We start from the raw sequence: 13,710 nt of genomic DNA, 5'->3' as shown, positions 1-13,710 counted from the left end.
AGGTCAACAGAAAAAATCACATCAGTTGTTACTTGTGTTCTTTAAGAGTTCTTTTATTCAATTCAGTTGAAAATGAAAAGCACACACAGGAGCTGTATGTTTTTGTATATTGTCATTTTTTGTAAACAGCCCTGAAGAAGTCCCAAGAGGACGAAACGCGTCGGCTGTAGCTCCTGTGTGTGCTTTTCATTTTCAACTGAATTGAATAAAAGAACTCTTAAAGAACACAAGTAACAACTGATGTGATTTTTTCTGTTTACCTTATCAAAGTGAACAGTTTTTGTAAATATTGAAGTGGTGCACCTTGACCTTGTGTAAAGTCAACACAATTGTTTGATTGATGGGTCTCAAAGACAGTAGCCCTTTCATTTTACATGGTGAACTAATTAACCAAGCTTGTTGGCCTAATCTTTTTGATGGTGAAACCACATGTTTACCAGTAGGGTCCTATAGAAGCGACATTTGGGCCAACTGCCACATGGTATGCCTCAGAAAATGGGAGCAGACTGCATCTGGAGGCTCTGCACTGGCTACCTGTCCGGAAACGGATAATTTTTAAGATTCTGACTCTGGCACACAAAGCCTTGCACGCCTCCGGTGCGAAATATCTTCAAAAAAGATTGACCTTTTACCATCCAGTCAGGTCACTGAGGTCTGAATCTTTGTTTCTTGTGGCAGTGCCGCGTGTGAAGAGGGCACGCATTGGTGGCCGTTCTTTTAGACTACTGGCGCCCCAATTGTGGAATAAGCTGCCAATGGCCCTGCGCAGTAATCCAAACTTGTTGGCTTTTAGGAAGGGGCTCAAAACGTGGCTTTTCACCTCTTAGTTTTTTTTCTCTGAGCTCTGACGGTTTCCTTTCTGTTTTTATTTGTTGTGTTGTAGTTAGCTTGCAAAACAAAGCGCCGGGACACTCTTTGAGTAGCCGTGCGCTATATAAAATTCCAGTATAACATAACATAACATAACATTTACAGGGTTAGTTGCCCCCTGTGCTAGTTCTTTACGGTATGTGATTTGTACCCTGGCTATAAGGAGGGGTCCAATTTGTAATTTTACCTACAAACTTGTAAATATGTGTTATTCTGAGTATGGTATTTATTGGTTTGTGCAATTAAGTTTTTAAAGAAAATAAGCTTTGGGTGAACATTGATTTATTGTGTGTTATTTTTGTTATTTCTTGAGTTCTGAGTTTCTAGCCTTCCCCCATACTACCTAAGTTAGCCTTGTAATGCTCTTCCTCAATACCATGAGAATCTGGATGTAGATTGTGAACTCTTTACAAATGCAAATTGTGACAACCAGTCTACCAGCAAAGTAGTGCTTTAACCATCTAAATCAAAGAGTCTCTGTGGTAGTAGCTGATATTGTTAGCATTTGCAATGAACCTCTTTAATATGCTCTTCCTAAAGTATATGTTGTAAAAAGATGAAAACTGCTTGAAATTCAGAATTCTTCAGCTGCTTGAAATTCAAATCTCTTTACCTGGTCCAGTAGCTGAGAAACTAAGGACTATACTAGCAGAGGTTGTGGGCCAGATCAGCAGAAACTTCACCTAGAGGTCAGCAATTGCAATTATCTCAAGCCTTGACACTCTTCCCTCCTTCGACATACCAGTCTTCCTATGTTCTCTCCCCCCTCACTGTCTTATTTCTCGCTTCGTATCCGTTGCCTGACATCATGCACTGCCGCAGCTCAATGTCTCTCTCAGCTGTCTCTTTCCTGTTGCCTCCTACTCTCCTAAGATTTTAATTTTGTCAGTGCATTTGTAAAATTGAGCAAGCATTGGCAAAGCCAATAGTTCCTGTAGGACATCATTAAATTGTATTTTCTGTACTTCGAAGATGGCTATCACAGGAGCATTCAACATGTCAGCCATTTATAAAGTATCGAAAATAATCTTTAGCATTTACACTTCCAAATGGCCGCCATGTTTCATGTACACACAATGAGTGGCCATTACGAGTGTCAGGGACTGTGCGGGACTATGTGGGGAACCCAGTCAGGGACTTGGGCAAGGACTGAGAACCGGGTAGAAAACGTACACAGAAAGAGGAATACAGCGCTGCCCAGGATCATACAGGGAGTCAGAGGAGAAAAGGGGAAGCCTGTAGAAGAGAACAAGATGGGTAAGACTCAGAAAGACAGGGCACTCATGAGACAATTTAACATACAGAATATCTACACCCAGGAAGAATGTGCAAGACATATATATGAATCAATATTAATAATAAAGGGAAGTGTGGGGTAAAGCACTCAGGAGCTCCACACGGTAAGACTGAAGCTCAGTAAGTTTCTCACCTACAATTGCTGTTACAGATACGGACTGCACATATCCACTTATAGGATATGCATGCAAAGGCAGGGTCTGTGGAGCTTATACCTATGGTGATGTTATAAATGCAACTCAAAGACAATACTCACAGGGAACAAGAAACACCACCTAGGTAGTCAGCTGTGCCCACAGATCCTGGCGATCAAACAGGAACACGCAAGGCAGTAATAGCAATGGGGTAGAATTAAGCACAAGCACAATAGACAAGGAGCTAGCAAGGAGTGGTTCTTAACAGGAAAGGAAGGAAATCACAGGGCACACTTGGCAGAAAACAGGTAACAAACATTCAAGGCAACAGAAGCAAGACAGCTGAATAGAAAGACAGAAAACTAGAACTGGAACCAAGGAAACGGGAAGAAAGGCAGGGACTGGAAAGGGATATACAGAAGGGGAGGTTACAAGGGTAAACTAGAATAGTGCAGGTTAAGGAATCAAGAAAACAAAGTAGCATAGAAGGCAGCGCTGGGGCAGGATCAATAATTAAGCTAAGGCTCAAGAGTCAAGGTAGCACTGCAGGCAGTGCTGGTTCAGGAACAGGGAATTATTAAAGCTTCAAGGAGTCACGGTAGCACTGCAGGCAGGGCTAGTTCAAGAACAGGGAAATTACTAGAGCTCAGGAGTCAAGGTAGCACTGCAGGCAGTACTGGTTCAAGGAAACAGGACATAGCCACAGCTCAGGAAACAAGGAGTCCAGAGAGCACTGCAAGCAGTGCAAACCAGGAACAAGAAAATAGCTGAAGCCCAGGAATAGGAACACAGAATAACTATAGCTCAGGAACTCAGGAAACAAGAGCACTGCAGGCAGTGCTAATTCAGGTACAAGGAACAGCTATAGCGCAGGAACTCGGGAAACAAGGTAGTTCTGCAAGCAGTGCTAATTCAGGAGAAGGGAAACTGCTGCAGTTCAGGAACAGGGAATACTAAGGCTCAGGGGTAAAGGTAGCACTGCAGGCAGTGCTAATTCAGGAACAAGGAAAACAACATCAGGTCAGGAACAAGGCAAAACTAAAGCTCAGAAAACAAGGACAGCAAAAGCTCAGGAGTACTGGAAACCAGGATCGGTCTCACCGGTAAACAGCTACAAGGACCAACCTTGGCCTGAAGGGAGCTGGGGCTTAAAAGAGCTCACAGTATTCATATGCATCAGGTGTGAGCAGGCTAGAAGCAGCCAGCCACAGGTGAGCTGAATTTCTCCACCCATCCTTGGCCTGTAGAGGTGGAGACAAAGCAGTGAGCAGGGAATTCTGGGTAATGGAGTTTAAGCATAAGCAGGCTGGCTTCAAGTATAAGCAGGCTGGCTTTCACAAAACCCGCCTTCGATTGGGAATGGATGTCAATTCCCAAATAGTGTCCAAATGGCCGGAAGTCAAGATATGCATGCAAGGGAGTGTATAGAAGCATATTAGGACACTGGAGAGTCCCACAGTTCAGCCCCCTGGTGGTGGACACGAGAACACAGGGAGCGAATCGTGACAACGAGACTATAGAAAATAACATACTGAGGTGGCTAAATGTTATTTTCTATACTTTCAAAATGGCTGCCACATTATTTCTGCATATTTGGTGGGGGTTCAGTGGAAGGGATTTCTCCACAGGTAAAATTATTTTCCACACAAAAAAAAACCTGATTTTGTACGGGGAACCTACTCCCCCTGTGCTTACGTCTCTGCCATGGAGAACGCCAAAAAGGGGTGTGGGATAGAATCACCAGAAAATGTCTCCCAGGAGTAAAACCAATGTTTTTTTCAGACACTGTTTGAATGGGAATGTGTTTTTTCTGTGCCCACCTACACTGTAGACAAGTTTTCAACACATTCAAAGTTTTTAAAAACTTTTTTTTGTTTACTCAAGCTGTGGGTGCTATTGTAACCATCTAATGTCGATGTAGCTAAGTAAAATTATATGTGAATGTCACATTTGGTGTAATTAAATACAAACGATTTAGAAAAATGTGCTTTTTTAAGGTGACCCTAGAAAGAAATGTTAGTATATTGCTGTATATTCAATTTTTAAAGGCATTTTTAAGCTATGAAATTCAATGCTTACCAAACCTTTATGTATGTAATCACTTATGCATCCACGGATATAAGTTAATATTTGACAAAAATTTGGTAAATTGTAGTCCTATATTAAAAATTGTAGCCAAAAGAAGATGTTGAATTCCTCATGGAAAGTGAAAATCATCCTTCGCTCTAGTGATATTACTGCAGCATGAATATACCTAAATGTCTGAATGTGTGGAGGATGAATTATTGGCATCTTTGTGTACTGCTTTTGTAAAGGGTATACAAAGTTGTGAAGCTTAGTTTTTTCTCTTGAGTCCCAGCACTGTGACTCGTTAAGTTGGTGAAATATTTTCTAAAACATAACATAACATGTGCATTTGTAAAGCACACCTTCACCCGGAGGTATCTTGGCGCCGAATAACAGATGTTTCTTATTACCCAACTCAATGGTACTCATTTTATCGACCTCAGATGGATGAAAGGCTGAGTGGACCCACCGGGATTTGAACCTGTGACCGTGAAGTCAAACACAGGCCCCTACAGTGGAAGTATTAGTCCACTGAGCCACCAGACCCGAGCAAAAGCAGCAAAAAAAGGGCCCAGAGCAGCAGCGACCTTCCATTCTACTACATAGGTCTATGAGCACACTGTGTCGTACAGTTCCCCCTACACCAGGTAGCCCACCATCCCTGATGCCAGAAGTCTCAGGACGGGATGTTTGGCAATAGGAACGATGAAGTATACTAATTGGCAGGAAGTAGCCTATATGTTCCTGCTGTCGTTCAGAACTAATAGCTTTGATTTACAATGTGGAAAACCATTCCCAGCAACTGCATGTCCACAGAGTTTATGAATGCTGGGAATAGCAGGGGGATGATGCCACCTACGTCGTTCTTTAAAGCCTACATGGCTTCACAAGACCTGATGCTCAACCATGAGGTCAAGTAGTGCGTACATGTTACCAGAACTCCATAATGTAAGTTTTATATTACATATTTTATTTTTATATGGATATTGTGTATGGAAACAGTACTACATATTACTGCTGGCCCACTCCGTGCATTGCATGTTTAGTGAATTATGGGAAATAAGTAAGTATTAAACCATTCCTAAGAAATATGGGTGTTGAAAGCACGGCTGAAAAGAGATTATAATAATGATTCTAAACCTAAAAAAACATAGCATTTTGCCATTTATGGTCAGTTATGGTATCGCATGTCCCCAAAATGCAGTGATCATGCACTTCAGACATGCCCGTACCAAACAATACCCCAGCCTTTAATAATCTCAGGGCATTACTGTGCCTAGTGGGCACTGATCACAGAACACCTGCCTCTGGCTGTGTACACCTGTGCCAAGAGACCGCCTGCTCACAGGAAATGTTGGGCACAGGTTCATTGTCCTGCCTCTCAGATCTAGTTCAATTGTTACTTGTTTGACGTGCCAATGTAGTTTGTTTTTAAAACAGCTGATTTTTTTAAACCTTTAATGATTTTGACCCACTCCTTCATAACTCTTCATTGTCCTCCCGGATACAGAATCCTGGTGTCCTGCTTTGTAACTCGAATAATTTGTTGAGGTTGTTAGTGCGGAGAGTCTCCCTTTCTCGCTGTACTATCCCGATTTTTTTAAACATCGGACTCGCAGTATTTTGTGTCTTATAAATTAAGCAACAGAGCTTTTTGAATGGGAGAAATTGTTCAATTTCTGATTTTTATTTCAATTTATTTTATATTTAATTTTGCAGAGATGGACAGCTTGCTGAGGTAATCTGTAAAGTTGCTTATTGATGATTATAAACAAGCAAATCCATGCAACATCATGGGGACAGCGTCCTCTCTGGTGAATCCAGGTGAGGTTATTGAGGACACCTACGGAGGAGGCGGCGGGGAGGCTTGTGAGATTCCCGTGGAGGTAAAGCCAAAGGCACGACTTCTCAGAAGCTCCTTTCGACGTGGCCCGCGAGTCATTGGAGCCAGCTTCAAATCTACAGCTTCCGTTGATCTAGAGTGTGCTGCAGAATATGAAAGACTGAAGAAGGAGTATGAAATCTTCAAAGTCAGCAAAAACAATGACATTGCCTCCATGCAAAAGAAGGAAGCCAAGCTTGACAAGGAAAACAAAAGATTGCGGACAGAGCTGCAGGTATGTACTACTGAAAAGAGAGAGACAAGGCATAACAGAACAGTATGTTTTATTTTCTTGTATCATGCACACTGCAAATCTCTACTGCTTCTAGACATTGGATCATGGGATCTCCCTTTAGAGAAAGAAAGCTTTTATTTGATTAGTGCCAAACTGTTTGGTTTTTGCTGCATAATCCGTGTCTAGCCACCTTCACTGAGGCATGGTGTAGATGCTGTTGGCTGGGTTGTGGTTACAGCTGTCAGAATTGTGTCATTCTAAATCCACAGCTAAGTTGTTATTGTTTGAATAGCTGAGCCCAGTAGCTGCTTGCAAGGCATCTTAGCCAGAATAGGCAGCATAAATGGCGAATGTATTAGAAGAGGTGTGCCTTGAGTTTTGTTCTGAATTGCATTATAGATTGAGTGGGTGGAGTATTCTTTAGTAGATCTAGAGCAGTGAAGCTGTCACTGTGAAGTCTCGGTCCTGAAATTTGCTCTGTGATATGATTAAAGTTGTGTATGGTTGTATTATATATTTTTACTTGTGGGTATTTAGGCACTGTGCTTTAGATTCATTTAAATTTGAGGTAGAGAATTTTGAATGTGATGCTGTTTTTGCTGGGAATACCCTAAGCGTTTGAGATGGGGTGCTGCAGGCTTCCTGCTGTGTTTTACTTTTACAGTCTTTTAACCTGAAATGATGGTAGCCTACACAAGGAGTACTGAAATAGTCTAGGCTTCCACTGTCATGGCATAGCGTGCAGGAAGCATGTAAGCTTTGGTATTATTTAGGAGTTCGGTTTGGTGGAAGGAACCGTTTACCGTTCCTCCTGCTTGCAAGTTCATAGCACTCTAAGTTTGCATAATTTGATTTTGAAGGTTATGTTAAAATATTTCTGAAGCGCATGGCTGCCCCAGCAATGGGGCATCCCAGCGCTAAGGTCTGCAGGGTGAAGAGGGCAATTAATGATCAGAGAATAGCCAGGTCTTCATGGCCCTTCCAAAGGCCCAATGCACCAGGTGGAAAGAGGCAGGGAATTGCAGAGGGCGGGACCGAACGCCTTGAAGGAGCACCCGCCAGCCCTGGCCCTGCGTACCCGGGGCACACGGGAAAGGTGGAGATCAGCTGAGCGCAAAGCGCGGGCAGGCACAAAAGGGAGACACAGGTCACTCGGAATCCCAGGGCAAAGGCCTGGGAAGATTTTGTTGGTGATACAAAGGACCTTAAAGTGAATGCTTTGCTCTATAGGTAGCCAGGTATGGTGTGATCACTTAGTATCCATGTTTTGGAGGAGTTGTGCTGGCCTCATGTCAGGATTTCTGTTTCTGAGCTTATTAGTTTGAGGGTGTTTGGTGTGAGGGTGTTTGGTCCAACCCATACCTCAAAGTATTCGAAGAGTTTGTACATTATTATTATTTATTACCACAGCTTATATAGCGCAACAGCTGCCCCAGCAAGATGTTGATGACAGAACATTGTGGTAGTATGCAAGAAACTTTGCAGGTGGTGGAAATGCGTTCTCCCATGCTTACTGTTTGTGTGCTCCTCTCAAGGAACATCTTAACCCTATTTTCATGGGCTGAGTAGTTGGTCACTATTTAAATGTTGTGCTTTACAGTGTAAAATGTAGTTAAGAGGTCATCTTCTATTTTGAGTTGATTATCTCACACTTTATCAGTGTTTTCTCTTTGTGATATTTGTGTCTGAATCTGGACTGGCGTGTTGAGGAAGTTATGGGAGTTAATGTGTTGGCAATGGTTAGTGACTATTTTTTCTAGTAGTTTAGAGATCCATGAGAGACCTATAAAAGGGCTGTATATGAGGCAACTGTTAGTGAGTCTAGTACTTGATTGGCTAATAAGCCTGTATGGGTGGTCAAAGGGAAGGTATTGCAAGCATCTTTTCTAGGTCTGAAGCTCTTGAGAAGGGGCATCAAATCCTCAGCGGTGCTGGCATGAAATGAAAACATGGCCTATTTCTTGCTTGTCAACATTGCATTGTGATGTGAGGATGGATGGATGGTTTAGTGTTAATAGCCATCAGACGTTTATGTGCTTTACAGTGAAGAATGCAGCCACGGAGTCGCACAGGTTCTTGGTCTGAGTTGTGGATCAGGCTGGGCACTGAGGGTCTGCCACTTTTTTTCAGGAGCTCAAGGCACTCATTTGTGTGTTGGAAATTACTTGGTGGTATTCTGTCCATTGTTGCCTGAGGCGTGCCTGGTGCATTATGTTCAAAGAAAGTTTTTTTCTATGATTCTGCAAACTGTTTTGAATTTTGTTGGTAGGGCTCTGTATGTCTGTGTTGTGGCTAATGTTCTCCTGTCAGGGTGTAGAGACTTTCATCCGGAGATCAGTGCTTGAGAAGGTGTGTATTTTCCCAAAGGGCAGTACTGAAGGTGCTGGAAAATAAGTTTTTATTAGAGGGAAAAATGGTGTGGTGATAGTAGTTTCGACTGTGGAATGTGCAAATGGGACAAATGATGTTGAGACGGAGGATGCCGTTTTATGACCATGGTAGTCGTCCGGTGATGCTCCATATTGGAAGATTGTGTTGAGGCAATGTTGTTGTATGATGGTAATTTGGAGTATATTTTGTCATTAAAGAATGTTCACAAGTGTCTATAAGTTATTTTTAGGAGGTAGTGATTATGTCCTCAAGCCAACCTATTAAAGTCTCTTGCTACGAGTAAGTGGTTGGAGGTGAGGAACAAATCTGTTATGAGAGTGAATAAGTCATCCAGCGCGATAATGCCTGGGTTTGGTTGGCAGAGGTAGTAGACTATTTTGCTATTAAAGTTATGCAGAAATGGGATTCTGATACTCCGCTTTTCCTCTATATCAGTGATAGGGATGTTATGGAGACATTTTTACCATAAACTATTGCTTCTCTCCCCTTCAAAACCTATCTGATCATTGTGTGTGAGAGTGTAGATTTGGGGCTCCAGATTCTTCAGAGCAGTGGCAGTGGAACCAGAGAACCATTTCTCTGTGATGAGCAGAAAGCTAAAACAGGATAGGCAGATTGCTGACCAATACAGGGATGTCAAGGCTACTTGCTTCGAAACAGGAGTCCAGTATAACTTGGTGAGCACTAATGTAATATGATAAAACTGACATAGACATCTTGCTATAGATAGCATTTTGGTTTATGTTAAACAAATGATCAAATATGTGTGGGTTTCTTAATAGCTCGGATAAAGGCACTGGCCTTGGAGTACGGATCCTAAAGTCCAAAAGTGGAAAACATGACTAAGATTTCTCAAGTGAAAGCAAATGGCTTTGGCCGCAGAGTTTCTGTTGGTTTTAGTAAAAAAAAAACTAGATTTTTCTCAGACACTTTACCCAGAATAATTTGTAGCTGAAGGTGTTGTGCCAGACCCCACATAGCAATAAAATCTATGGGGCTAAAAACTCATAATGTGCTTTCCAATAGGCAGGAAACCTCTGTGGCCTACCTTGATCTTTAATTCTTTTCCCTGCTCTCATCTTCAGGGCCGCATACTCCATCTTTGTGAGGTTCTCTGAACCTCTGGAACCTCATCTTAATAAAAATATCCCTAAGATGCGCTCATGAGCAGTCCAAGACATGCTTGCTTTAGATACAATATGTTGCTCCTCTCTCTCCCTTTCTGTTGGATTCTGTGCTTGATCTGCTCTTTCATTAGAATTATATACTTGTCAATGGTTACATTCTGAAATCATCATGAAAGGTAGGACATTTGGTTGAAAAGAGTTTCCTTACTTTAAGAAAATAAGACTGAGAAGCTATTCGCTTCATACAGCCAGCCATATATCCCCTAAAATGAATACTAAAAACAAAAAGAATATGGAAAAAAGGGGGGGGGGGCAGTCGTATTCCTGTGCTATAGCTGTGTTGTCATACTTTTTTCTGTGGTACAGATAACTTTTTTTAAAAGGACACCGAGTTCTCACCAGTGCTCAATTTGTAAAATAAATAAAAAAGTAAGTACCAGGGCCCTTACGGGAGGCCGCTTTAGCCTACATCACCTATTGTCCCTGTTAATTCTGCAAATGCCACTATCAACACAACTACTAACCATCGCACTCTTACAAGTGTGGCAATTCAGATTGTTTTAGGCCACCCAAAGCTAAAAATAATGGCAAGTGGCAGGTATATATTTTTTTATGTATGTTGCTTGTTAAACATTGTTGTAGTGCTCATTCCAAAATTAGTCAGAGAGCACCATCATGTGGTGGCCTGTCAGTAGAGCTGGTGCTGACAATTAAGTGCCAGTGCTGAGCACTGGAAATGGCCAGCTCAAATTAAGCACTAGTTCTCACACATTCGGAGAAGGTGCACCAAGTAGAAGAAAGAATCCATAAAGAATAGTGATTTATTTGCAGATAACAAATAGATTTATGTGGTAAATACATGGAGCATTTAATCTAGGAGCAGTGACTTTACCGTTTTACAACTTTTTAAATTGTTTATTGGTAATTACAAATGTTTTTTAAGGGAAGTTGAAATAACAGGGGGACTGGATTTTCTTGGTTTTGTTGGGGGGTCTGAATTCCTTTTATCCTTCACTGATTTTTGTACTTTAATCTTTTGCGGCCTTAGCTTACACCTACTTTCGTCTGCCCCGTTTTGGTTTGGCGGTTGCCTGTCTTGTCTATGCCCGTCTGCACCTGGCCAGTCACAATTCATTTTGTGCTCCAGAAGGAACTCCTAAAATTAATCAACATAGGATATAACATTCTGCTTTATGAAGTACACAAGTGATTACAGGAACGTCTCCATATAATAATAAAACTATTTATAAAGCGCCTGGTTACCCAAAAACAGTGTGTCCCCGCGCTAAACACTGCAAAATAACTCAAAGGAAAGAACAGAGGTGAGCCAGAAAGGGGATGGGGGAAAGAGCGGGGATTATGCACGTAGAAAGAGAAAAGTTTTAAGTTTTCCCCGGTACCTGATTTCAGAGGGTTCCATCCGGAGCTCGAGCGGGAGTTCGTTCCAACACTTGGCAGCCAGGAATCTGAACGAACAACCTTCCATCCTAGCTCTGGTAATTTTGGGGAGCTTGAACATCATCATTCCAGAAGATCTCAGGTTCCTAATGGGGCGATGTATAGTTAGAAGGCTTTGTAAATAGCCAGGACCAGTGCCATGGGCAATACGATGGGCAAAGCAGAGGGACTTAAATTTAATTCGCTCCTTGATAGGGAGCCAGTGGAGTTTGGACAGAGCGGATTTCCCCGAAGCACTGCGAGGAAGTTTGAGCACAAGGCGTGCTGCAGCATTCTGAGCACACTGGAGTTGGTGAAGTCCTTTTTTGCTCAAACCTAAAAGCAGAGCATTCCTGTAGTCAAGATGGGGGGTTACTAAAGCGTGGACAATGATCTTCCTGGAATCCATGGGAAGGAGGTCTAAGACCTTCCGGAGAACTTTCAGTACGCTGAAGCACCTAGCTGTTACTTTACTAACATGAGACTTGTATGAAAGGTCTGAGTCAAGTATTATGCCCAGATTACGCACCGACACCACAGGACAGGGCGGATTGCCTAATTCCGCAGGCCACCACATGTGTGACCATGCTGAAGATGATTTCCCTACCACCAATAGCTCGGTTTTATAGCCATTCAGGCGTAGGCAATTGCTATTCATCCAAGTTGCCATAGATGAAAGACAGTTGGCGAAATTGGTGGCATCTTCTTTGTGGTCGGGCGTAAGCTTGAACATCAATTGGGTGTCATCAGCATAGCTGACAATGCCCACCCCAAAGGTCTCAGCTATGCGAGCCAGGGGTTCCATATAGATGTTAAACAAAGTAGGGCTCAAACTTGAGCCCTGAGGAACCCCATGGCTTGCCTTCCTGAGAGTGGATTTAAAGGGGGGGCAGTGCATCTGAAAGCTCCTGTTAACCAAGAAGGACCCCATCCAAGCAAGGGCCTGTCCCTTTACTCCCATATCAGACATCCGAGACAGCAGCGTTGAGTGCAGCACGGTGTCAAAAGCTGCACTAAGATCTAAAAGAACCAACACTGCTGTCTCTCCTTCGTCCACTATGCGCCTTAGGCCCTCAGTGGAAAAGAGTAGGGCTGACTCTGTAGAGTAACCAGCACTAAAACCCGATTGTGTGGGGTGCAGGAGAGAGTATTCCTCCAGATAACTGATGAGCTGTCTATTCACTACTTTTTCCACAATCTTGGCGCAAAAGGGAAGAAGGGAAATAGGACTGAGGTTTTGAAATTGGGAGATGTGGATGTTGGCCTTCTTTTTAAGGGGGATTACCTGGGCAGTTTTCCAAGCATCCAATACCTGGCATTCTTGAAAAGAGAGCGACACAATAAGGCTGATCTGGTCGATTATTGTGGTCTCCATGACTCCTTTACATCGAACCGGCGGGCAAACAGCGCTCGGTCAGCCAGATTGAATACTGTTGGCGATGCTTAATAACTCTTGCTTCTCAGCTGTAATAAAATAAGTGAGACCGGGATTCCCCGTATAGATGTTATTGGCAACTACCTGTTTACTTGGATTGATCTCATCCTTAGTAAAGGTGGCATGGATCTTATTGATCTTACTTACGAAAAAATCGGCAATAGAGTCGCACAATTCCTTCCAGTAAGTGTCTTGAGCTTCCATTCTAGTAGGGACCGTGAGCTCTCTGTAGATAGTAAAAAGTTCTCTGGTTGGGTTATTCGCTGAATCAATTCTACTTTTAAGGTGGCAACTTTTTTCGGATCTCACCAGTTTATGGTATTTATTCAGTTCACTTTTGTACAATAATTTATCCTCCCATATTATAGTGTTTTCTCCAGCTGCGCTCTAAAGTTTTACATCTGGCTCTGGCCAGTTTAAGTTTTTCCGAAAACCAGGGAGCGGTTTTAGATTGCCTGGCAGGGGGCTTGGATGTCCAGGGAGCTATCTCGTCCAGAGCAGTGGACAACCATTTTTCATAGTTCTTCCAAGCCTCCCGTAGAGAGTTAGTTTGCGGAGGAGTGTTTTTTTGTAGTGCACATCGAAGTGCTTCTTGACTAAAAGTTTTCCAGTTTCTCCGTTTCAGGGAAGGAGGTTTAAACAGTCTGTTTTCTAAAGGGTTATTATCTATAAAGAACGGGATAATGCAGTGATCTGACCAAATTATTCTAACCGGAGGGGAGACTACAATACCCTCCCAGTTAGCAAAGATGGGATCCAGAAGGTGGCCAAGTTGGTGTGTGGGGGTGGTGGATTGAAGATTAAGTCCCAACGATGCCAGCGCTTCTGCCACATCC

General features: G+C 42.7%; 1 protein-coding gene across 2 annotated transcripts in view; it reads left to right on the top strand.

Annotated features, from left to right (window-relative positions):
• Positions 1–13,710, top strand: part of NPHP3 (nephrocystin 3) — a 405,841-nt gene that overhangs the window by 58,961 nt on the left and 333,170 nt on the right. Inside the window, exon 2 of one of the 2 annotated variants that reach the window (XM_078663854.1) lies at positions 6,087–6,484. The exons of the other annotated variant lie outside the window; for it this stretch is intronic. Within the exon in view, the coding sequence (XP_078519980.1) occupies positions 6,161–6,484 (324 nt within the window). The 5' untranslated portion in view covers positions 6,087–6,160. The remainder of the gene's footprint in view (positions 1–6,086; positions 6,485–13,710) is intronic. 2 annotated transcript variants of the gene reach the window in all.

The sequence above is a fragment of the Lissotriton helveticus genome, chromosome 10 (genome assembly GCF_964261635.1).
Source record: "Lissotriton helveticus chromosome 10, aLisHel1.1, whole genome shotgun sequence".
NCBI classification, from domain to species: Eukaryota; Metazoa; Chordata; class Amphibia; order Caudata; family Salamandridae; genus Lissotriton; species Lissotriton helveticus.
This window is presented reverse-complemented; position numbering and strand designations above follow the sequence as displayed.